This window comes from Rhinichthys klamathensis, unplaced genomic scaffold (genome assembly GCF_029890125.1).
Source record: "Rhinichthys klamathensis goyatoka isolate OS25496 unplaced genomic scaffold, OSU_Roscu_1.1 h1tg000617l_1, whole genome shotgun sequence".
Lineage (NCBI taxonomy): Eukaryota > Metazoa > Chordata > Actinopteri > Cypriniformes > Leuciscidae > Rhinichthys > Rhinichthys klamathensis.
In genome coordinates this window covers 225,001-252,500 of record NW_026607069.1, presented here as the reverse complement: position 1 = coordinate 252,500, position 27,500 = coordinate 225,001, and the positions used below count along the sequence as shown (strand labels likewise).

The 27,500-nt window shown below is 38.4% G+C and overlaps 1 protein-coding gene across 2 annotated transcripts in view; it reads right to left on the bottom strand.

Moving 5' to 3' along the window:
- angpt1 (angiopoietin 1) overlaps positions 1 to 27,500 on the bottom strand; it is a 106,413-nt gene that overhangs the window by 69,700 nt on the left and 9,213 nt on the right. Inside the window, exons 1-3 of one of the 2 annotated variants that reach the window (XM_056240893.1) lie at positions 13,044 to 13,106; positions 739 to 894; positions 203 to 324 (exon numbers count right to left, since the gene is read on the bottom strand). In XM_056240893.1, the coding sequence (XP_056096868.1) occupies positions 203 to 324; positions 739 to 870 (254 nt within the window). In that variant the 5' untranslated portion in view covers positions 871 to 894; positions 13,044 to 13,106. Of the gene's footprint in view, positions 1 to 202; positions 325 to 738; positions 895 to 13,043; positions 13,107 to 27,500 lie in introns of those variants that run through there. The other variant, XM_056240892.1, reaches the window with a different exon arrangement.

Here is a 27,500-nt window from a genome sequence, read left to right as displayed (position 1 = left end):
CTATCTATCTATCTATCTATCTATCTATCTATCTATCTATCTATCTATCTATCTATCTATCTATCTATCTATCTATCTATCTATCTATCTATCTATCTATCTATCTATCTATCCATCCACATATATATCCATGTTTCATGTTGTATATTGGTGTGTGTGAGGGGTTGTTGGAGTGTGAGGCGAGTGTTTGAGTTTTTTTTACCCATTCTTGTCGTGGATCTTGTTGATTTCATTTATCTGGATCATGAGTTGTTTCTCCAGCTTGTTGGTTGATAGTGAATTCTCCAGAAGCTGAATTTCCAACCGTGATGTCTGATTTAAAACCTGGAAACAAGGACATTCCAATAAAAATACAGTAATCCTTCCGCAAAAACACAGACCTTAAAACCATTAAGTAAGTTAATACTAGCCGAGCGGCACCTCGTGAGAAGTCATAAACAGAACCGCTTTACCGCAGAACCATACGGTAGCACTTATGAACAGTTATTCTCTCAAGTCAACCTCTTATTTGACAAATCAGCAAAACACAACTTTACTGTATCCCTCTGTGTCTCATTGAAGCGCACAAGTCATAAAGAGAGTTAGCATAAAAACATTAATGATACATAAAAAGAGACTGTATGTCTAATGCGGCACTAGTGTTTTTCTTGGCGTGTTAAGAGCCGCATTAAGGGGATACATAGAAAAGAAAGATAGTTGGCGTAATGGAGCATGAAATGTATTGTGGGAGGAAGATACCTGTGTCTCGACGTCGGTGAGCTTGCGCGTCTGCTCGGCTGTTTGTGAGAGAAGACTCGTGCCCATCTCTAACATGGCCGCTGTGTGGTTGTGGACGGCACTCTGTTGTAACTGCACCATCTCCGTCTTCATATTGTCTTTCACGTAGTTCTCAATCTGTGATGACAAGCAAAAAGACCATGTTTGAAAACATACACCTATATGGACACATGTTTTTGCAGTACATGACAAAATGATAACCCATGTGGCTTTTACAAAACTAAAACACTGAGTTTTAAATTGTCAATTCACTATTAAAGGTTCCTAGTTTAGTTTTTGAGTCTCTCACAAAAGATTTACATGCATCCGAGGTTCAAAAAACACAAATTTTCTCATAATATACTGTACATTGCAGCATCAGCTCTTTTCTCGCAGTGTCTGAAACGCTTGGATAAAGATTCAGTCTCTCTAAACCCCGCCTCTCTGAGAGATGCGCTGCTCTGATTGGTCAGAAAGCAAACGCTCATTAGCATATCTGAACCTCAGCTCTTGATCACAGTGATATGAACAGTAACGATGGCGTGGGTTTCACCGTATCAATCTCATCAAAGTGGATTTGCTTTGTCAGCAGAAAACAGCGTCTTCTCGACACGAACAACACGAGCCGAACTCTCCCAGTCTCAGATACACTACAGTGTTTGAGGGCGGGGCTAAGAGACGCTGTTCAGCCAATCAGGAGCATAGACTGGCATTATGCAAATGAGTTACAAACCTACTTAGATTCAGGAAGTGAGACTGAATTACTGACGACTCGTTTCAGTTCAGAATCGCTTCTTTCTTTTGGGAGACATTAACTCCATCCTCCATTATCTGCACTTTGATCTTTTACATTCACAAACAGCTCAAAAAAAGCATAATACTTAATGCCAAAACTAAAGTTAAATAAAAAAGAACTAAGCTCGGATGTCAACATGACCTCTTAAGCCTGATATAATGTACTCTCCAGTGGCTGTAAAATCCATTGAGAGGTAAAACACCCTTAACTTGACAACTCCAACAGTCCTAAAGACACTTTAACACCCAGAGCACATGCAGCGTTTGACAAACTTTTTAAGAGGCCAATAAAACGAAAGGAGACACCATTCTGCACAAGGACACGGGGGTAATCAAACCCATCACAGTTATGACTTCCTTTTAAAAGCTACACAGTAACTCTTTAAAGAAAGGACATGTCCATGTTGGCATAATTGTAAAGGAATTTCTTATCTAAGGCTCTTCATGATGACCTCGAGCGGCTCAGTTTTAAACGAACTCCAACAGAGCAGTAACAACTTCTCGAAGAGCCCGTCTCAAAGGTAGTGGAAGCAGATGTGGGTCATTTGTTCAGAGAGGAAGAGATGTAGATATCTATACGCTCGGCTTTATCATGAAGGCTTTCATTCTAATCTTCTATAGCTGGAGGGATGACAAGACCAGAACAGGCTTTACAAACACAAAGTACTTCTGTTGATTAAACCTCGAGAGATGCCCACCGACACTGAGATCATCACAAACCATCAGTTTCCAAACCTGGTGCTGAGGCTGAAAAGAGTTCAATTTTCCTGAAAAATATGCAATAATTAAGTGTTAAATAACACAAATGTACTTTATATCTCACTTCATTGACCAATGTCTTTGCTGCTGACCTTTAGTGATCCAGTTCAAATATATCAACCAGCAAAAATGACTTCAGATGAACATCACATTTGTGTTTTTGTTGCTGAGATCAGCGTTGAACTTATTTTACTGAATTTTATTGTGAAAGGACCTTTACGTTTGGCAAAAAATACAACTTTTTTTGTGGTTGCTATTAAAAAAAAACAGGCTCCGCCCAGGTGAGGAAAAGTAATCTAAAAGTAATGTAACGCATTACTTTCCATAAAAAGTAACTACTTTTTTAGGGAGTAATGCAATATTGTGACGTTACTTTTAAAAGTAACTTTCCCCAACTGTGTGTGTGTGTGTATCTATCTATATCTATACACACATACCATCATGTCTGTTTATTTATTTTTTTCATGTTTTCATGTCTTTTATTTTTGATATTAGTCATGTTTTCTGTTTTGTCGTGTGATCTGCTCCTTTGTTTGTTAGTTCTGTCTTTATTATCTTAATTATAAATATCTTACAGGTGTATCTTGTACATATTACTATCTAACTGTAACATTACAATTATATACTTATCGGTTTCAGCTACAATGCTTCACCAGGGTTTCCACTCTTTTTCAGCAATCATTTTCCAGGTCTTTTTCTGGACATTTTCAATTGTACTATAACGGGAAAAAAAGACAAGGATCACGCCCTAAAGTAATATATTGCTCTCTAAATCTTTAAAAGGCGTACAGTTTATTGCCATGACTTAACTATAAAATCACTTTTTAATATGAGCTCTTAATCATACATTATCACTATGGAAGCTAGGGCTGTGCGATTTGGGGAAAATATCTAATTGCGATTTTTCTGACAGATATTGCGATTTGATTTGCGATAAAATTTTGCAAAGTCAAGCTTCAGCTCAATATTCTCAATAGTCTGCAGCACACACTCTAAATTAAAGTAGTACAACCTTTAACTGTAGACCCCTCCACTACCTTGTAGTCTAGCAGATGCAGAGTGCCTTTCTATTAGTGTTAGTGTCCCTTACGAAACAAAAATATATTGCAATATACTAGAATTTATATTGCAATACATTAGAAAATATATTTCAATATATCAGAAACTGCCTCATATATTTGAAAATATATAACAATATATGGATGGACAACCTATTGCTATATATTGATTCATATATTAAAATACATTGATATACAAACAAAACTGTATTACATTATTGCATGTATGTTTATTGAAACAAAGTATTTTTTTTATGAGTTAAGTAAGCTCATGCATAGGTTTACAGAAAGGTTGATTAACAATAGTCCAAATCAAATTTTTGCATGACATTCATTATATTTTACATTATATAGCCATATGGATGGACCATATATGGCTATGTATTGATTCATATATTGTAAAATGTAGATGAGAGTATAAATTAAATTATCATTAACAGCAACAATTACAACATTTTTTAGTCCACTTTTTATTCCCCCACATGGTAAATTATTGTATACAATATATAATATGATAATTATATATAATATATTATGTAATATAAATCAATATATTTTTCAACATATTTAAGACATGTTTGCATATATATCTGATTATATTATCTGGTACATTGAGGTATATTAGCTCATATAATTTTACATATATATTTTCACATATATACAATGCCTCTTCCAATATATAATTTCATATAATATGGGACATATTTCAATATACCTAACAATATATTAAATAGTATAATAATATGTATTTATTCAATATATGAAAACGGCAATAATTGCAGTATTGTCCCATATATTGCAATATATTATTGCATATATATAATATATTATTATATAATATATCATATGATATATTACAATGTAAATTTCACAATATATGGAGACACATGAAATATATTGTCACATAATATATTGAGAAATATATTTTTGTTGCATAAGGGGTCATGCATTTTGTCAGCAATTTTTATATTTATTTAGTCTTAGTCCTGTGTCCAATGTACGTTTTAGTTTTTATCCGGCGTTTTAGGATCCCAAAACTCCGGATCTGTTTGTATCGAAACGCTGATAAGATACAAAGTTTTTACGTATACAGCTAAACGCGTCTTCGTGTGGACGAGCATTTACACTTATTGCACACATCTATTTTGACATCAGAATTTTTTGTCCCATCCAATGCTGGTTATCACCATGTCAATCAATAAAATTTTGGATTCAATCCCGCATTTAAATAAGTTAGTCGTCGTTCCCAAAACTTTGCAGTGTGTATATACATAGCAGCATGAAAAATAAAACTTTTCTCAAACTGCGAATGGATTATATACAGATAGCAAACAAAGAGCATTCCTTTTTTAATCACTACAGCTGTCAATCACTTCAGCGCTACCTCACAGAGTTCAGCACTGTTGTGAAAACTCCTGTTATAATCAATGAAGCTGGATACAGTGCACAATTAATATCTTATTGACTTTATAATCACTTCAAAATTATTAGTTAGCAAGATACTGAATTAGGTAGCTGCTTACCATTTAACATTCGCTGCATACATTTGAGCAGTTAATAGCATTAGCTAAACTAAACATCATCATTTAAAATACTATTCTCACATGTCAAAACTCACCATTCCAGAACATTGTACTTTCAACAACTAACGGTAATTGTTTTTGGCCAGTGAAAAACTCTTTGTTCTCGCCTAAATAAAAAACGAATAACTTTTAAAATAATAATTTCCAGGACAACAACAAGATTTTCCAGGACATTTTACACTTTCTCTAATTTTCCATATGTTTTCCATGACTGGAAAGTTTTTCATCAATTATCCAGGTTTTCAAGGTTTTCCAGGACGAGTGGGAACCCTGTTCACTCTTAAACTTGTTCAACTAACAAGGTGCAACTGGTTTACATGCACATCAGGACACGTCGCGAAGCGGAAACGAAACACTGTGATGTGTGACGGAAAATATCTGGCTGAAGACACTTCAGCAAATCGACAGTGAAAACAGAGTCGGTTTTCTCCATGACTGCAGCTGGCCATGTTGTTCCACTTATTAAATCATGAACGATCCCTTGTGGATCCACTGAAGAGAACAGACCAACAGGGACTCGAGTTTTAACAAGACTTCATGACTAGTCAGACCGCACGTCCGATTCAATTGCAGTTCAAGGACCTGATTGTCACCATGCTTCAATGGCATTTCAATGAACAGTTTTATCATAGTTATTGCTACTCCAGTCATTCCGACAAGTTTGCGTTGTTGCGTATGAAAGAGTCAAAGTCGGCATGCACTTTATGCTGAACACTTTAAGATGAACACTTTATGCTGAACACTTTAAGATGAACACTTTATGCTGAACACTTTATGCTGAACACTTTATGCTGAACACTTTATGCTGAACACTTTATGCTGAACACTTTAAGATGAACACTTTAAGATGAACACTTTAAGATGAACACTTTAAGATGAACACTTTAAGATGAACACTTTAAGATGAACACTTTAAGATCTTTAAGATGAACACTTTAAGATGAACACTTTAAGATGAACACTTTAAGATGAACACTTTAAGATCTTTAAGATGAACACTTTAAGATCTTTAAGATGAACACTTTAAGATCTTTAAGATGAACACTTTAAGATGAACACTTTAAGATGAACACTTTAAGATGAACACTTTAAGATCTTTAAGATGAACACTTTAAGATCTTTAAGATGAACACTTTAAGATGAACACTTTAAGATGAACACTTTAAGATGAACACTTTAAGATGAACACTTTAAGATCTTTAAGATGAACACTTTAAGATGAACACTTTAAGATGAACACTTTAAGATCTTTAAGATGAACACTTTAAGATGAACACTTTAAGATGAACACTTTAAGATGAACACTTTAAGATGAACACTTTAAGATGAACACTTTATGCTGAACACTTTAATATCATATGATTTAATATTTAATATCCTTACTTTAAGATGAACGAATCACTTGGCAAAGCATGTTTGTTTAGAAAATGGAAGTTGTGGCCAAATTGGAGAAATTGGTTGTAATTAGTGCTGGGCAACGATTAATCGCATCCAAAATAAAAGTTTGTGTTTACATAATATATGTGTGTGTACTGTGTATAATGATTTTATATAGGCTATATAAATACACACATATGCATGTATTTAAGAAATATTTGCATGTATATTCTGTATATTTATACATAATTTATATTATATATAAATATAAATATTTGATATATAAATAACACATTTGTCTTAAATATATACATGCATATGTGTGTATTTATATATACAAAATAATTACACACAGTACACACACATATAGTATTCGATTAACCGTTGCCCAGCACTAGTTGTAATTATACATTTTTGAGCACTTCAGCTTACGACTCTATCCAGAGATGGGTTGAGATATGAGGTCATTATGATATAGATATTAAACAAGAAACCGAGTGAAAGGGTGTGGAGATCTATCTCTTCACTTGCCAACATCTACACCGAACAACTGGGAAAAACACTAAACTCAACCTGTTACTCATGCAGAATTAACATTACAGACGGCAGTGATTATAAAGCCAATGTCTTTGTACGTAATAGTCGATTGTGAAGTTATACTAAGATAAGTGTCTCTTTACAATAAACAGCCAAACCTTGATGGAATCGATTGGAAGGAATACAAAGGATAAGACCGCAGGCTGCAATTCGATCAGGAGTTTTGCCGAGACGTTTGAACTATGACATGAAGCTTCCCAATCTGGGTCTGTGTCTTCCATTAAGCGCTCTCTACGGATAACATGCTTGACTGGGATCCAGTTTAAGAGGCTACAGAGACGATGTTGGCCAGAGCTCTGCGAGCGAGTTAAGTCACCTTCACAAGGGTGTGGAAGCGCTTCTGGTGGCCTGGAGAAACATTAGACCACAGATCCTTTACTTGGGAATATCGCTTGTGTCGTTCCCTAAACTAGCGGTGGAAGGAGAATCAAGATTACACAAACAGAAACTTGGTGTAAAAAACTACCAGAGGAAGCAGTAAAGGGCTTTAGTGGGTGTATAGTTATTTCCCACTTCCATTCATAAATAAGCGTGCCTACCCAAAGACAACAGATGAGGTATAGAAAGAGAAATAACCATGTTTTTGTCATTTAATAGTCATTTAGCTCTTTCCCCGAAGGAGTTTAAAACATTTTTTTAAGTTGCCAGCCATTGCAAGGGTTTTTGATAATTTTCCCAAAGGTTTCATGACCCTCAGAATATTTTGTTGTATGAATATCTGAACATGCAATATGTCAAAAGAAAGAACAGAGCCTCTGCTTTTAATAAAAAAAAATAAAAAAAAAGTTTTATTCTAGCTTAATGCATTCTTTTTTTATCAACACTTTAATATGGGTAAGCTTTTTTTTTTTAAAAACACACATTTTGATAACGATAACAATATTAGCGTTCACACCTGTTTATTATAAGCGTTCAGCAGTTTTAAAGCTTTAAATGCAGGATGGATTCTGATTGGCTGTCAATCTGTTTATCGCTAATCAGATGGAAAAAGTTTGATATTTGTTTACTAGTGTGTGCAGGACACTATAGTTCATTTATGTAAATGAGGAGAGCAAAATAAAGTAAATTGTGACATATTATACCCAAATATTCTTCATACAGTGACTACCAGTAAAGATTGGGACCAAAAATGACTCCTCCACTTTGAGCTGATCATGTTTTGCTGAAGTGTGTTTTCTGTAGTTGCTAATGCTCTTTTTACACACACAGACTGAACAACATGAAGCATTGCTTGGTCACTGGTTGAGCTAAACTGGTATTATCTAATTGTGTAGTTAAATTTAACAGCTGACAGATAATCAACACAATTCATGTGTGAGAGTCTAACAGACTCTAACGACGGACAAAACCAGTCAAATATCAAGTTCTTGTCATATTTTATTACCATTTTCTAAACTATTGCGAATAATTTGTGATAATGTGAGAAATGTTGAAGGTGTCTGAATACATTTTGGTTTGGCTGTATATTGTTTTACCTTGGCTTTATCATTATAGCTGTGCTTGTGCATATTTTGAATTAAATATGAATAAAGGCAAACCCTGTGAAGACTGTCACCTGCAGTTTGTCTCAGAGATGTGTGTGTGTGTGTGTGTGTGTGTGTGATGGAGTCGCTACACCTGGGGATTGTCTTACGTCTCACACTCGCCCACCAGCGGAGGGTCAAGCCGAACGAGTCGAGGTCAAGCATATCAGCGCTCACAGATCTGACCCGAGAGCACTCACGTCTATATCCATATCACTGCAGCGCGTCACACCGGGGAACTCCACCGCTACACTCGCAGATTGATTGTGTTTATTTGCAAAGTGCAGCGATGTGAGAAGGTGAGCGGGCGACGTGTTCAAGACACACACATTAAAAAGTTCCTATTAGACTTTGTCTTTTTCTATTCATAGTTGTGCATGCAAAAATCACATTTTCCTAAAATGCAAAAAAATGCAAATGTATGAATCACCAAAAATGTATCAAATCTTTATTTTCCACATTTAAAAAAAATAAACAGTAAAAGCAAACTGTGATGTAAAATAGTCAATTTGTTAGATAATAATACAAGTGCATTTATGCAACTATACATAAATAATAGCGGAGAATAAATCTGTGATTATCCATTTGCTCCTGATAAACTATACTGAAGGGCAAATAAAGATTTAAAAAATATAAAGATTTGCTTGATTTGAGTGTGTATGACATCATTTGTAACACTAAAAAGTAGAACGATTTAATCAGATGTGAAATTGATATTTTACAGTTGCCATATGGCAATATATATAATTTTATATATATATATATATATACATTTTATTTTCCAGAAAATCAATTATTTTTGTAACTGAATCAACTTTAAATAGCCTAATAATATTATTATTGATAATAATACATTTATATTTATACTTTTAGCAGGTGCTTTTATCCAAGAAAGGAACAAAGCAATTCGTCAAGGAGCCAACAATATTCATAATAGACAATAGCAGGGTTTATGTAACATCTGGATTAGGAATAATAATGATGATGATGATGATGATAATACAATCTAACTAGAAGAAATATTCCAGCTAACATGCATACCATATAGGGTTAAACGTTTGCTTTGGATGATTGTTAGTTGATCAAATGAAATAGCCTATGCCTGATTCCATGCAATATATACAGTATATACTGTATATATACACACACACTTTTTAAGTCCTTCAGAAGCAAGGAAACACTCCTTCCCAGAATGATCTGTGGAGGTGAAAAGAGGCTTTACTCATTTAGAGAGTCATAACAGCCGAGCTGCTTAAAGAGCCACTAAATCATCCTCTGAGCGCTGAAGAAAACTGCTAGTTTACACGCGACTGTAAACGTTTCTGGGTCTGAGAATCACAGGTCAGGTCACATGATGAACCCTGAGGTCACATGATGAACACTGAGGTCACATGATGAACACTGAGGAGGTCACATGATCTCTGGAAAGCATTCAGTTACACACAGAGAGGTGTGTATAGAGTAAAATATATTTAGGAAGTCTCTTTTGCTCACCAAGGCTGCATTTATTTGACCAATATTATTCCAGTGTAAATCAGCTGTTTTCTGTGAATATACAGTAAAGTGTAATTTATTCCTGTGATCAAAGCTGAATTTTCAGCATCATTACTCCAGTCTTCAGTGTCACATGATCCTTCAGAAATCACTCTAATATGAGGATCTGATGCTCAAGAAACATTTATGATTATTATTAATGCTGAAAATAATTGTGCTGCTTCAGATATTTGTGGAAACAGTGATTTTTTTTTTTTTAGGATTCTCTGATGAATTTATTTGAAATATATTCTTTGATCAATTTAATGCGTCCTTGTATTAATTGTATTAAAAAAGTATTAATTTCTTTCAATATTTTTTTGAATATTAGTGTATACATTACATACTATTTAGCTGCAAGTCAATTCAAGCATTACAACATCATAGCGTACAATATAAATGAGCGTTAGATGTCATCAAAGATGATTCATATATAACAGAAGGAGAAATCAGCAAACACAGTTAAATATCCAATATCAGCATGATACATTTTTCTTTTTAAATGCATAACTTGTGATGCGTCACAGAACTGGGGCTGAAGCTCGCCCGGGTCAATGTGTGTGTTCTTCAGCGAGACGCTCAGACGTGTGTGTGACGGGGACAGAAGCGGCTGCTTGTGGACATCAGCATCTCTGACTACAGTCTCTGTAATTACTGTTAGATGAGCTCTCACTCACTGTCATTCAAGACCAAGTGAACACACACAGCTATTATACTCGCGGCCGTGTGTGTTGAGTGTGTTGGACAGAACTAACTCAAGCTTACATTAAATCTTGTTGTGTAGCAGAGACTTACAGACAGTTAGACAGATGTTGAGGTGTAATAGCTAAAGCTCACAGTTAACCTTTACAACCTCAATCCCCGGGGCGAGTTTACAGACGCTCACTCAATCACAAACACTACTTTAAGGAACTCTCTCTCTCACACACACACACACACACACACACACACACTCACAATGTGAAACATTCAGAGAGAAATATAAGACATAATGTTCAGAAATGTTTCTTGAGCATCAAATCATCATTATTATGCTTCTATAAAACCATAAATTAAAATGTAAAATGAATAAAAAAAATATAATTAACAAAAAGAAAACCAGTAAATGATCCCACGATGGGAACCCCGAAAAGCTTCTATATACGAAGCGTCGGACGAACCCTTTACGGCTTTTTGTAGAATATTTTCTTCTAAGAATGTTTAATTGTTTAAAGTCCCCCTGTGGTGTAAATCCAGCGTTTAATGTTGTTTATGTGTCTATGTGGTGTTTTTAATACGCTTTAAGACACACCATGTGTAAGTTCATAAGTCGACAGCATTGCTGAGTATTTTCTGCTTAAAACTGCAGTGAACCAAAGACAGTCTCAAAAACACGGTTTGAAATCGCTGGTGTTTCTGACGTCACAAACGACCTTGTAACCAATCAGATCAACGTGTGATCGTCAACCAGTGGATCTCTGAGTGAGTGAGTGAGTGGAGGCGGGGCTCATTTGCATATTCATAGAACCGCGCATACTAAATGAGGCGAGGGTGTCGAGTTACATTCAAGATATTTTAAGGCATGAAGAATTTTTTTTAAAGGAAAAAAACGTTTAAATATGTCATTTAGGTTTTAAGGGATACAATTATTGACTACAGGGGGGACTTTAATGCTTTTAAAGTGCATTTGGAGTCTGTCCCAATCCAAGTTCTCTGTATATGGAAAAGCAGCATGAACATTATGTTTCTAAGCGTTTCCTTTAGTGTTTTATGGAAGAAAGAAAGTTATATGAGTTTGTAATAACATAATTTTGAGTGAATTAATATGGAGCCTCGGACAGCAAACGGACTGCGATCATTTCACTAAATTATCTATATTTATCGGCACAGTTTGAAGGCTACGGTTTATACACGCAATGTAAATCTAAACCAACCATCTTCCAAACAACTTAAAGCATTGCCCGGGTGCCATGGCACAGTCAGCCAGAGTCAGTAAAACATTACATTTTGAGATCTGGCATATTCCCAGCTGGAGTTGTTTGGTATTACAAATCCCGGAGATATTTGGTGTGTATTTGAGTCCCTCGCTGCGGAGGTTCAGAAAGTCTTGATACTTCAATTCCAATGAAACGAGCTCTCGATTTAATGTGTGATTGTGGAAACCTTTGATTGTTATGTTAGTCGCCTACTAATTTCTGTGTCAGATGTGGTTAGAAATCTAAAACACAATATGGGTGTTTAAAAGCAATGCACACTGGGGGTTCATAAATGGCAAAATACTGAAGTAGAGATAAGTAGAGGTAAATGTATATGTTAATTGGTTGCACAGAAACACAATATCAAAACAAAATCAACATTGGTCACAGCAGCCATCGCAATCTAAACATATGACTCGAAATAATGGGAAAAAGAAAAGGAAAAAAGTACTTTACAGAAACAAAATGAGGTTTAGGAACACATGACTATGTGCCTCAGTGTCTTAATACACATCTAGTACAATATTATATGTCAGAACAATTTTATGTGCACGCCAAAATTACATATAAAGTAAAAAAGTCGAAAAGTATATAAGCGGTTTTCACAACTGTCTCGCACTATTACCAGTGATCATTGAAAATACAGTTGAAACTCGAAAAATTTGAATATGGTGCAAAAGTTCATTTATTTCAGTAATTCAACTTAAAAGGTGAAACTGATATATTACGGTATATAGACTCATTACATGCAAAGTGAGATATTTCAAGCCTTTATTTGTTATAATGTTGATGATTATGGCTTACAGCTTATGAAAACCTTTTCACAATATTCTAATTTTGAATTTGGAGTTTTCATAAGCTGTAAGCCATAATCATCACAATTATAACAAATAAAGACTTGAAATATCTCACTTTGCATGTAATGAGTCTATATAATATATCAGTTTCACCTTTTAAGTTGAATTACTGAAATAAATGAACTTTTGCACCATATTCTAATTTTTCGAGTTTCACCTGTAAGTCATCAATGCTATACACTAAAATAGATCATTCATTTGTTGTCTTTGGGTATTCATATATTACATAAATATATTAAAGATTGCTTACCAAACAGCATGAACAAACAATGATGCCAAGAGGACGAGAACTGGATCTGCACAGTCTCTGCCAACTGAGGTTTCTCAGGGAGGATTGATCTCCTATACCAGCACTATACTCAACTTTGAACATTAAAGCTACTCATAAATCCATAATATCTTAATCATTGATCACCTTTTGGAAAGCACGAGCGCTCTGTTCTTTCAGCTCATTAATTTTTATCTGTCCAAAGCCACTGTAATTGATACGGATCTATAAATAGCACAAACCCAGACCGAGAGCCCATCTGATGAGAACGCTGATGTGTCGCACCAAACCCAATAAAGCGCAGGCCGAGCGGAATTAATATTCGCTATCCCGTCTCGAAAACATGAAGTTACGTGCGGGACAGGAGGAAGATGGAGAGGCTGTTTGCTTTGACTCGGTGAGAGATGAGAAGACGCTTCCAAGAGAAATGTTTGCGTTGTCTTTTTGACTTGGGGAAAAGTGCTTGTTATTATTATCAATGCTTTGTAAATGGATTTTTTTAGTGTCCGTCTAGACAAGCTGTGGAAAGATTATTTGGGCTTTGAACTGGTTCGACTCAATATACTATAAGTGCTGCACAAAGACAAAAACAAGGGTGTTTCATCAACGACAGGCGTTTTTATGCCCCAGGGATTCGGTTTTATTGTTATATTTTTTATTGGTTACAGAAAGAACACAATATAACTTTGACTATGCCAACATGCAACTTTTTTTTACTTTTTAAATGCATTTTATATAGAGTATAGATTTTTACCCAGACATTCAATTTTGAATTATGTAAATACTGTGTGAAATTAAATGGCCTCTAAACAATGCTGGGTTGTTTTAACCCAAATTTGGGTCAAAAATGGACAAACCCAAATGTTGGGTTAAAGATGTATTTTACAACTTTAACCCAACTTCAACTTTCACTTTCAACTGTACTTTTTTTAATTACATTTTTAACCCAACATTTGGGTTTGTCTATATTTGACCCAGCATTTTTTAGAGAGTGCATGATATGATAATCTAAACCTGCATTATTTATTTATTTATTATACATATCGTATATAATATACATTTATATAAACAATTATATATATATATATATATATATATATATAGTACATACTGTATATAATTGTAATGAATAACTTATTGTGATATAATATATATATATATATATATATATATATATATATTATGAATGTACTGTGTATGCAGATATTTGGAGAAACTAGTGACAGTAAGGAAAGTGTTTTAAAAGAGTCCACAGGGTCAGAAATGTCCATAGTTGAAGAAAGTCCCGCGAGTGTAAACTCTGATAACCGTGCAACAGCTTTAAATCTGCTTGTCAGTTTGGAGAGACACACACAATAAAGCGGATATCATATAGCATAAACTCATATTTATGTTCTTTCTGCATTTCTCATGTGAAATCACATTGACAGTGGAGATATATTTTCCAAATGAGATTGTGTACGAATGTATATTTGCACAAATCCTCAAATTACAGGACTCATATCTCTTTTGCCCGAGTTGGTTTTTCAAATGACTGTGATTTCCTTGAATTACCCTGATTAATTATGTGTATCTGGATATATGGGAGAGGAAATGTCAGCATTTACCCGACCCTAGAAAAAAAAGAAGGAAACAACAAACAAACTGCACTGGAAACCAGTGATTTGCCCCATACCAGCCCTACAGCAGACCTCAGGTTTCCCAAAATGAGAAGTGATCATGGGAACTGTTCTGCCATGATGGATCACAGGAGGAATGTGACTTTCAATGGCCTGGTAATCCCCTTGGAAACATTCTACCCGGTTCCGAATCACACAGGGACATTGAGGAACATTATCTCAAAAATGTTTGGAGAGAGGTGTCTATTCCAGATTCTATTTTGGGGAGAACCTTCCCAAAGAATAATTTCCTTTCAAGGATATCTATGCCTATGTACATTTCAGAGTGTGGTGTGTTCGATAAAGCCCTCGAGCATAATCCGACGAGGCTATCAGGACTTATACTATGCTCTTCTACAAAGTCATGATGTTGTTTTCAGGCTCTACTAGAACAGGTTTTCCTGCTTGAATGTTGATTATTCTCCTCATATTCTCCACTGTTGCGGCTCCTCTCTTCCCAGTCTGTCAGTAACGCTCTGTTTACTTCCTGTCTCTATGAAGCCCCGCCTTCTGAAAAGCACACTGTGCTCTGATTGGTCGGCTGGAGCAGTGTGTTGTGATTGGTCGAGCGCTTCGAGTGTGTTTGGGAAATGTCCCGCCCCTTTCCATAACCGCCAGTTTAACACACTACTGACTAACTCAACCAGGCCCCGCCCCTTTATTCTGCGTATTAATTATTATAATGAGGAATATTGAGACGTGTTCGTTCCCGGAAGAAACTCGAGACTACAATGGAAGGCGTTTCAGGAGTTCAGAAACACTGACACTGATGTAGTTAAAAGTCTTTATTAAGACAGAACTCAGCACTGAACAAAAACTCGAGCAGTGAGTGGATTCTAACCTCTGATTGGCCATTGTGTTTAAAAAAATCATCAGATATGTCTGTAATTGGCTATATTGCTCAACGACACACAGCAAGTTGTAAATAAAAACCTTCGATGCTCTCCAGAGGACAAACACAAATACACATTGGAGCGCCAATTATGTTTCGCCGTTGTAAAAAGTGATAACTTAACTTAAAAAAATTGAGAAAACCCATTGCCTTAAAATTATTACGTCAATAAACTATTAAGTATTAAGTTATCCAAATTAATGTGGAATTGTCAAGTTCACATAACTTAATTTGTTCAATTAAGCATTGAGTTTATTTACTTGATTAATTTTAAAGGGATAGTTCACTTTGAAATTAATTTTTGGTATGTTTTAGCTTACCTCAAGGGCATCCAAGATCTAGGTGTCTGTGTTTCCGCAGTAGTTTCAATTTTGATATTTTTAGGTCAAACCGTTCTTGTCTGTCAGTCATATAATGCAGGTCTATGGTCACCACCTCAAAGAGCATGCACAGAGAAGTCCAAATTAAACATGATTTAATGACTCGTAAATGTAAGTACACATTGATGGCCTAAGACACGAAACGAGCGGTTTGTGTGAGAAAACGAACAGTATTTATATCGTTTTTACCTCTTGTAAACACAGCCACGTCCAAGTGATCTGAGGGCGCCGGCGCTTCGGCCTTTTCCGGAAAGCGCCGGACGTGATCTCTCGCGCGTGTACGTCACTCATACAATTGTTTTATTTTATTTAATTTTTTTCTTGTTTTCTTTTACGACGGTTTAAACATCCCGGATAAGCGCAAATTAGTACCATTTTAATTAGCCGTCTTACCTACAATCTCTGTTCTGTGTAAACAATGAGTGACGTACACGCGCGAGAGATCACTTCCGGTGCTTTCCAGAAAAGACCGAAGCGCCGGCGCCCTCAGATCACTTGGACGACGTGGCTGTGTTTACAAGAGGTAAAAACAATATAAATACTGTTGGTATTCTCACACAAACCGCTCGTTTCGTGTCTTAGGCCATCAATGTGTACTTACATTTACGAGTCATTAAATCATGTTTAATTTGGACTTCTCTGTGCTGCTCTTTGAGGTGGTGACCATAGACCTGCATTATATGACTGACAGACAAGAACGGTTTGACCTAAAAATATCAAAATTGAAACTTCTGCGGAAACAAAGACACCGACATCTTGGATGCCCTTGAGGTAAGCTAAAACATACCAAAAATTAATTTCAAAGTGAACTATCCCTTTAAGGCAACGGGTCGACTAAATGTTTTTAAGTAAGTGCACTGAACGCTTCTCTGGCCCTAAGAGGCCGCTTGCCTCGCTTATTGCTTACGCCCCCGCTGGATATAGAGAACAACTCCCTGTGGAGCGACTTTGTGTAACTTTGCAGACCATTTTCATGCTCAAACAGCAACATTGTAAAACATCATAATAGGTTCTCTTTATGTCAGTGATGTAATTTGACCATATGAAGGAATTACAACTGCAAGCTCTCGTCCAGCATGGCCCGTTTGCACGTATTCTGGACGGTTCTCGGCCAGAACAACAGGCTCTCACAGCGAAAGTTGGCCATGGCGCACTGATTGCCTCATTTCAAACAGTGGGCAAGGGTGAGGCATCATGGTGCCTCTGTCCTGGTCCTTTATGAAAACACATCAGCAGAACCGTCCCAGTGGGGAATTACACAGACAGCCGTGCACAACTCAAAGCAGAAAGCTAACAGTGTTTTTGGGTACAAATTGGACGGAAGGCATTTTATCTGCCCTGTTGAGCTTGGCATGCTGTGTCTGCCCATATAACAGATGTGTTTGCTGTGGAAATACTGTATGAATGTGCTCACTGCAATTTGTCACATGGCAAACTAAAAAATTTACAGCATTTTAACACAATGTACTGGCAGTTCTGTGAGGCGTCTTATGACTGCCAAGGTATTTAGGCAAATGTGAAAGAAGACATGCTGAACTTGGTTGTCGGTTTGTAATTCCAAACATAATAACTAATCACAAGAAAACCAAACACACTCTGCTGTCTCGGAAATATCCCAGCAAAGCACAGAGACAAGATGGGGGATTTTATTTTTTAGCAGAAAGGATCATTCTGGAGACTGCAAAAAAGAAAGTAAAATAAAGAAATATCATTATAGTTATTTATTTATTATTAACTTTATTTATTTACTTTAATGTATTTGTATTATATTCATATATTCATTTTCTATAAAAACATTTATTTATATATACACATTTATATTGCCCCCAAATATTTGTATTATAACAACATTAAAATTGTCAAAAGAATCATTAAAATTCATATATATATATATATATATATATATATATATATATATATATATATGTGTTTAATTTTTTTATATTTTAAAATATATTTTAAAGCTATTTAAAATAATATTAAAATATTTTTTAATGCAAATTAAATATATATATATATATATATATATATATTTACAACGTCTAGTGATGCATAGGCCTATAAAACCTGTTGATAAATATAAAATTTCTCCCTTCTTTCCCCCTGGATTTTCTGTTTTTGGCATAAAACAATGGCATAGCAATGGTCTGATAACTCCTTTATTACTGTGCATGCATATATAGAGAAAAGCATCAATAAAGAGAAAACAGGCCAGAGGTGACAGGCTCTTACGGACGGCCCGGCACAGACGGGGACTCGCTGCCTCACTCGTGGCATTGTGTCGCCACACTATTCAACGCTGTATAATTCAGAGCCTCTTTAGTGTCTGTGCAAGTTGTTTTGTGTCCGAGCAGAGGGAGGGAAGAGGGGAGAAGAAAAGATACAAAAATAGAGTGACGGGAGGAAAGTGTGAGGGAGTAAGAGACAGACTTTTGCATTGGTAGTCAAGACCATAAATAAGTCGTATAAGAGAAAAGGATTAAAACCAGATCTATCCACGCAAGCCTCATGCTCTTAAACAGCTATTAGTGTGTCTCTGTGTATGTTGCTTGATGAGATGAGCACAGGAACACATCTGTAAATGACATGCCGGTGTCAAAACGCTGATACACAGAAAATCAGTCTTATAGACACAAGCCAGAGATCCATTCACACACACACACACACACACACACACACACACACACACACACACACACACACACACACACACACACACACACACACACACACACACACACACACACACACACACACACACACACTAATGCATTCTCCTCATGTATTCTCTCAGCATTTTAAGAGGAGTGCAGAACAAGATGGCTTCCTGCCAATGTCTGATGGTTGACATCTACGCTTTTAATATTCTTTTATCTCGACTGACTTTTAGTTTTGTTGAATTATTGACCTCATGAAATGGCCTGACTAGCACAGTTTTCTTTTGACATTTCCTGTTGACATATTTCATGTTGAAAAGGTTGTCCATCTTTTTTAAATACCCAACAGGCTTTACACTAGGGCTGGGCGATATGGCAAAAAAAAAAAATTAACACGGTATTTCTTTCCATATCATTCATTACCAATATTTATCACAATATTCATTTACCATTAACAGGGAAGGAATGGGGAAGGAAACCTTGAGACCATTGTGCATGTGATACTTGTCAAAAATGCCAGATTACACTTTTAAATTTAAAGTCCCCCTGTGGTGAAAATCCAGCTTTTAATGTTGTTTATGTGTCTACAGCATGTGGTGTTTTTAATATGCTTTAAGTCAAACCATCTGTAAGTTCATAAGTCGACAGCATTGCTGAGTATTTTCTGCTTAAAACTGCAGTGAACCAAAGACAGTCTCAAAAACACGGTTTGAAATCGCTGGTGTTTCTGACGTCACAAACGACCTTGTAACCAATCAGATCAACGTGTGATCGTCAACCAGTGGATCTCTGAGCTGAGTGAGTGAGTGGAGGCGGGGCTCATTTGCATATTCATAGAACTGCATATACTAAATGAGGCAAGGGTGTCAAGTTACAAGGTACGATTTTTCAAGGAAAAAACGCGATTTTGGTGATCAAAGATGAGTTTTAAGGGATAAAATGATTGACTACAGGTGGACTTTAAAGATGCTGTATGTAACTTTTTCACTCTACTAAAGCATAAAAATACCATAATTTGCAGATATTTAGGAAACATGCTGAGTTCACATCCTCGTTTCCCTGAAAAACACTTCTACCGCCAGATATTTTACTTTGAAATGTGCGTTCCATGTTGGAATGTCTGTTTTTTGTTTTGGTCTGTGTGACTCCGCCTCCTGCCAGTTCACCCAATAGTATTTCGACACCCGGGATTCCAGTTGCCAGGAAACACAGCGTATTGAAACCAGCAAACAAACTGGGTAAGAGATTGCAGATTCTACCCAACCTAAAAAGCCTCGATATCCATCTAAAAATCTGAATCAACTCACTTACATTGTGTAAGTATTTCATTACCAAGAAGGGATTTTCCAGGTAGTTTAGTCTTTTCTGTATTCATATTCATAAATGGACCAAGGTGAATAATTAGACATATTGTCAACCCTGATTTGCTTTCAGACAGTTGAAAATAACTTCAGTACAAACGTTACTGCAGCTAGACGATAAGAGCAATATTTTGAAGGCTAGACCGTCCAATTTGACAACACTCGGTTCCACCTTCGCGAACTTTGAAAGATACAGCCTCTGAATGGAAACCAGTTAATATCTATTTCAAACACGAGGCCCATTCATGAGTACAAAGACGAGGCCCAGACACGAGGACAAAGACGAGGCCCAAAAACGAGGCCCAGACACGAGGACAAAGACGAGGCCCAGTCGAGGCCCAGACACGGGTACAAAGACGAGGCCCAAAGACGAGGCACAGACACGAGGACAAAGACGAGGCCCAGACACGAGGAAAAAGATGAGGCCCAGACACGAGGACAAAGACGAGGCCCAGACACGAGTCCCAGACGAGGCCCAGACACAAGGACAAAGACGAGGCCCAGTCGAGGCCCAGACACGAGGATAAAGACGAGGCCCAGACATGAGGATAAAGACGAGGCCCAGACACGAGGCCCAGACACGAGGAAAAAGACGAGGCCCAGACACGAGGACAAAGAAGAGGCCCAGACACGAGGCCCAGACACAAGGACAAAGACGAGGCCCAGTCGAGGCCCAGTCGAGGATAAAGACGAGACCCAGACACGAGGCCCAGACAAGGCACAGTCGAGGCCCAGACATGAGGAAAAAGACGAGGCCCAGACACGAGGACAAAGACGAGGCCCAGACACGAGGCCCAGACGAGGCCCAGACACAAGGACAAAGACGAGGCCCAGTCGAGGCCCAGACGAGGCCAAGACACAAGGACAAAGACGAGGCCCAGTCGAGGCCCAGACGAGGACCAGACACGAGGATAAAGACGAGGCCCAGACACGAGGCCCAGACGAGGCCCAGACGCGAGGACAAAGACGAGGCCCAGACACGAGGACAAAGAAGAGGCCCAGACACGAGGCCCAGACGAGGCCCAGACACAAGGACAAAGACGAGGCCCAGTCGAGGCCCAGACACGAGGATAAAGACGAGGCCCAGACACGAGGCCCAGGTGAGGCCCAGACGCGAGGACAAAGACAAGGCCCAGACGCGAGGACAAAGACAAGGCCCAGACGCGAGGACAAAGACAAGGCCCAGACACGAGGACAAAGACAAGGCCCAGACACGAGGACAAAGAGGAGGCCCAGACGAGGCCCAGTCGAGGCCCAGACACGAGGCCCAGTTGAGGCCAAGACACGAGGACAAAGACGAGGCCCAGACACGAGGACAAAGACGAGGCACAGGCGAGGGCCAGACACGAGGCCCAGACGAGGCCCAGACACGAGGACAAAGACGAGGCCCAGACACGAGGACAAAGACGAGGCCCAGACACGAGGATAAAGACGAGGCACAGTCGAGGCCCAGACACGAGGCCCAGACGAGGCCCAGACACGAGGACAAAGACGAGGCCCAGACACGAGGATAAAGACGAGGCACAGTCGAGGCCCAGACACGAGGCCCAGACGAGGCCCAGACACGAGGACAAAGACGAGGCCCAGACACGAGGACAAAGACGAGGCCCAGACACGTGGACAAAGACGAGGCACAGTCGAGGCCCAGACATGAGGCCCATATGAGGCCCAGACACGAGGACAAAGACGAGGCCCAGACACGAGGACAAAGACGAGGCACAGTCGAGGGCCAGACATGAGGCCCAGACGAGGCACAGTCGAGGCCCAAACACGAGGCCCAGACACGAGGACAAAGACGAGGCCCAGACGAGGCCCAGACATGAGGCCCAGACGAGGCACAGTCGAGGCCCATATGAGGCCCAGACACGAGGACAAAGACGAGGCCCAGACACGAGGACAAAGACGAGGCACAGTCGAGGGCCAGACATGAGGCCCAGACGAGGCACAGTCGAGGCCCAAACACGAGGCCCAGACACGAGGACAAAGACGAGGCCCAGACACGAGGATAAAGACGAGGCACAGTCGAGGCCCAGACGAGGCCCAGACACGAGGATAAAGACGAGGCACAGTCGAGGCCCAGACATGAGGCCCAGACGAGGCACAGTCGAGGCCCAGACAAGAGGCCCATATGAGGCCCAGACACGAGGACAAAGACGAGGCCCAGACACGAGGACAAAGACGAGGCACAGTCGAGGGCCAGACATGAGGCCCAGACGAGGCACAGTCGAGGCCCAAACACGAGGCCCAGACACGAGGACAAAGACGAGGCCCAGACACGAGGATAAAGACGAGGCACAGTCGAGGCCCAGACGAGGCCCAGACACGAGGATAAAGACGAGGTACAGTCGAGGCCCAGACGAGGCACAGTCGAGGCCCAGTCGAGGCCCAGACACGAGGACAAAGACGAGGCCCAGACACGAGGACAAAGACGAGGCACAGTCGAGGCCCAGACACGAGGCCCAGACAAGGCACTTCTGCACAATTCTGTTAGTTAATCACCTCTATGTCGTTCCAAACTCCTGTGAAACCCAAAAAGAGAAATTTAAGGAATTCTGCTGGTCGCTTTTTTCCATGCAAACGCACTGAATGGCAACTGAAGCTTCAAAAAGGCCCGTCTTCGCTTTTTTCTGCATTTTTCTGCATGCACAATTGTATGCACTTTTATAGATAAAACTAATAAATGAGTTATCAGACCATTGTTACGTCATTGTTTTGTCCCCATCGTAAATTATGCCAAAAACAGAAAATTACGGTGAAAAGAAGGGGAAAATTTTATATCTATCAACATGTTTTATAGGCTTATGCACCATTGAAGTATCATACAAGTGGTGCACTGCTAAAAAAATGATGCTCTTCCTCATTATTTCTGTCAGTACAAAAAACACTCTTAAATCAAGATACATTTACTGGAGAAGCAAAATAACTTGAGATATTAAGTATTCATTTCTGAAAATATCATTGTGCTTAAAACAAACACATATATATATAAAACATATTATATTACTGACTCCACAGACAGATATTGGTTCTTGTTTTAAGCACAAATTCTCTTCATTAAGCATAGAAAACTATGCTTAATATCTTAAGTCACTCTGCTTCTCCAGTAAATGTATCTTGCTTTAAGAATTTTTAGATATTTTAAATGAAAAGCAAGTCAACATATTAAGCAAGAAAAACATTTTTACAGTGTGTCAGGAAAAGACTGACACATTTACACGTTCATTATTATAGAGGTAGAGATGTCTAATTCCTGAACTGATCCTTTTTGAGTCGGATCTTTTCACTGAATCAGTTGATTCTGTTCACAAAAACAATCTGAATGATTCATTTATAAACATTTTTGAATAATTTATAAGTTCAGCTCTGAATAAATGATTCAGTCATGTTAACAGCTCACTGGACGGCAAGTGTATTGGCAAATAGCTTAAATCGCAGTCTGTTTCTAACACAATAATTTGGTATGATTTCAGAATAATCCAAAGAAGTCGTATGGACCACAAATACTGTTTCAAAATCTATTTTCCCATGGGCATGAAAAAAACCACAATTTCAATTCTCCTTTTGTGTTTTACAGAAGAAGCCATACAGGTTTAGAATGTAAAAAAATGATATGATCAATAAGTCACATGTGCTTGTGTTTTTATTATGTTTTTAATAATTTAACAAATTTCAACTTAAGTTATACAAAATTCAACTACTGTATGCAAGACTTTTTTTGAAATGACTTGAACTGAAAATTTGATTAAACTAAATTTAAGGCACCATCTGAACTGAACAGATTTTTTTTTTTTTTTGGTGAAGTGTCCCTTTAAGGTTTGAAAACAACGATCAACTATCTGACAGTTTGAGGCCCGTTGAAGACCTCAGCTAAGCTTACAGACCAATATATTGTTTTAATGGAGATTATAATGCAAGATTGGCGTCAAGATTGGAGATCATTAAAAATCTCAGTGAAAAAAAAACCCCTGATAAAACAAACTACTCCTTGAGTTCTGGCCGGGAGAAGCTCGACCTGTGGCTCGGATACAGCACAAGTGTTACAAAAACCTTCATGTGAGAATGATAAGAGAAAATATAACTCATCCAAATACTCTGCTTCACACACACACACACACACACACACATTTTTGATTTCCCGTTCCTTCTCGACTCTGGTTTCCCACCGGGAGGGTCACATTAATGCTCATTACTTATCTGCCTCTCTTTATTTAACAATTTTGCAGTTCGGCCCAAGAGTCATCCATAGCACTCTTTCATCCACAAATGTAATGCTTTGATTTGATTTCATGGAAAAGTTGATGTATTTAAACATTAAAGCTGAAATATTGGCTAACAGGGACCGGAGAAGACTTTTCTCTCGGGTTTATTAGTGTCAGAAGCTTCTGATTATAACGAACGAGTGGATAAAATAGGAAATATACAGATGTACTTTGTATCAATGTGTATTTAAGATATGATATGCTTTTAGGATTATGCTACATTTAGAACATTTTCAATTATTCAAACTGTTGAATTGCATTTCTAAAATGAATGAGAAGCCAAACCTAACAGGAATATGGAAAAACATCTCACGATTTCTGAAATCACACACTTGCATTTCAAAATGTTATTACATTTGATGTCAAATACTGAAAAGACCCAAGGTTAATCATACATAGTTAAAAAGAAGAAAATCTCAGAGTAAGAAGAAAAGAAAAAGCTCAGGTTTGAAAGTTGTCCATGTCTATTTCTGGTTCAAAACAAATTGAACAAAAGTTATATTTTAATAAAAAAATTAAAGTGATATTTTTAATGCCAACAGTAACAGCGTTTTCCAAAGAAAATACTCCAGGGCAACACAAATGCCAAAAGATACAACAAAATATTCTCATTTTTATTCAGCACACATTAACTTTTAGCCTGAGGAATTTCCCCCCCAAAAGCCCAAAACACCTAACGTAAATAAAATGACAATTAAATTCACATTAATCCTAAAGCGAGCTGCACCAGAGGACGATATATTAAAGTCACAGACTGAAATCTGAGCGCATAAATGCATTAAGCTGTCTACAGTGAGGCGGGAGAGAGTTTACACAATTAGGAAGAGTTAAGTGGCGTATTGGTTTGAGTTTCGGGGTGTAGATTTCAGGAAGTTTCTCTGCCCTTTATCAAACGCACGGCAGACTGAGCTTAATGACCCAGATGAAACACAGTTTGGGGGAAATTGCTTCAAAAATAGCGTGAATCATCACGACAGACTAAATTATTTTTTGCTGAAAAAAATATTTGTTTAAAAAAAAAAAGGTCACGGCATGTATTGGTTTTTAATCACCCATGTTAAGTTGTTCACTAGTGGTTACTCCTCTCACATTAAAGAGGACTTTAGTGTGTAATGTTGCTGTTTGAGGATGAAGAAGCTCCTGTTCTTCTCTATATCAGTGTTTCTGAACTCCTGAAACGCCTCCATTGTAGTCTTGAGTTTCTCCCGGGAACGAACACGTCACAATATTCCTCATTATAATAATTCATGCGCAGACTAAAGGGGCGGGGCCTGGTTGAGTTAGTCAGTAGAGTGTTAAACTGGCCGTTATGGTAAGAGGCGGGACATTTCCCAAACACACTCGAAGTGCTCGACCAATCACAACACACTGACCCAGCCGACCAATCAGAGCACAGTGTGCTTTTCAGAAGGAGGGGCTTCAAAGAGACAGGAAGTAAACAGAGCGTTACTGACAGACTGAGAAGAGAGGAGCCGCAACAATGGAGAATATGAGGAAAATAATCAACATTCAAGCAGGAAAACCTGTTCTAGTAGAGCCTGAAAACTACATCAAGACTTTGCAAAAGCGCATAATAGGTCCTCTTTAAAACTGAAGCAGTGACGTCTCTCTGTGGTGCTCAGATAAATGTGGCACTGTTGCGTGTAAAAGCTATGAAACAGGAAGGAAGAGCTTTTTAGTCAGTTAAATGAACGTTCATCCAGCTTGTTGCTTTTGGCTGCTTCTATCAGCAAAACAAACTCTGATACAAAGGAAGTCACCCTCAAAATAGCTCAGCCCTGCTCGGGCTTCATAGACTCGCTGTGTGGCCGAGCGAGGGTTCAGTCTTCATGAATACCATCAGTGACGGAAACCCTCTCGAGCGTCGGGATTAACCTCTCCGTTTCTCTCTAGTCGAGGGTCGAGCAGAACAATGGTGAATTTCACAGGGCCAGGGTTCGAATGTGTGCTTTTAAATCTGAAGTGCTGCTTGGCAAGACGCACTATCCTCAGAAACATGAGCTCGGAAAAAGTTCTTTTGAACACGGAGTGTGAAGATCCATCACTTTCAGTCCCCTGACATGTGACATGGCTGAAGCTTGAGCTTTTCCCAAAATAGACCTCGAGCCCTACTGACAGACTGAATTCCTTTAAATCGGCCATTTATGCCCTTTTCAAAGTCTACTAGAACAAGTTTTCCTGCTTGAATGTTGATTATTTTCCTCATATTCTCCACTGTTGCGGCTCCTCTCTTCCCAGTCTGTCAGTAACGCTCTGTTTACTTCCTGTCTCTATGAAGCCCCTCCTTCTGAAAAGCACACTGTGCTCTGATTGGTCGGCTGGAGCGGTGTGTTGTGATTGGTCGAGCGCTTCGAGTGTGTTTGGGAAATGTCCCGCCCCTTACCATAACCGCCAGTTTAACACACTACTGACTAACTCAACCAGGCCCCGCCCCTTTATTCTGCGCATTAATTATTATAATGAGGAATATTGTGACGTGTTCGTTCCCGGGAGAAACTCAAGACTAGGCGTTTCAGGAGTTCAGAAACACTAACACTGATATAGATATAAATGTCTTTTCTGATCAACTTAATGCATCCTTGCGGAATACAAGTATTAATTTCTTTCAAAACAAAGTGGTTTCATTTTGATTATATGAAGAAGAACGGCCAGGAGATTGTGTTCCACAGAAGTCGTACAGGATTGGATTGACATGAGGTTGAGAAATGATTAGATGTCCAAGGAACTGGATAATACCCTTCTCTCAAATTTAAAAGCATCCCTTCATTAAACAGGTGATAGTTTAAGTATTTGAGATTAGCTAGAGGCTAGTTTCCTGTAACAAATGATAAAAGATCACAGTCAATCCACAACAGTCTCCATGCCTGCTTCTGGGATAATCCCTGGACAAACAGAAGCCACCTTTGACTGGACAAGAATGTTATCGGGATACGCTCTTCCCCCGTCCCAGATGAATTCCTCAGTAAACGAGTATATCGACCCACAGACCCCACACACCTCAACAACACTCAGTATCTGCAGTGTTTCATCAGCCGGAGGCTCGAGTGGAGAATTACTCCTCAGTCACGGCTCGCTTGATGAAGACAGATAGAGCAGCGGAGACACTTCATCTTCTGGCGGATGAAATATGTTAAATGCATCCTCATGTTCCTCGAGCACTGAATGAGAACTGCACCTCAGTCCACTAAAACAAGCGGCTTCATCAGTTAACTAACATGAACTAACAATGAGC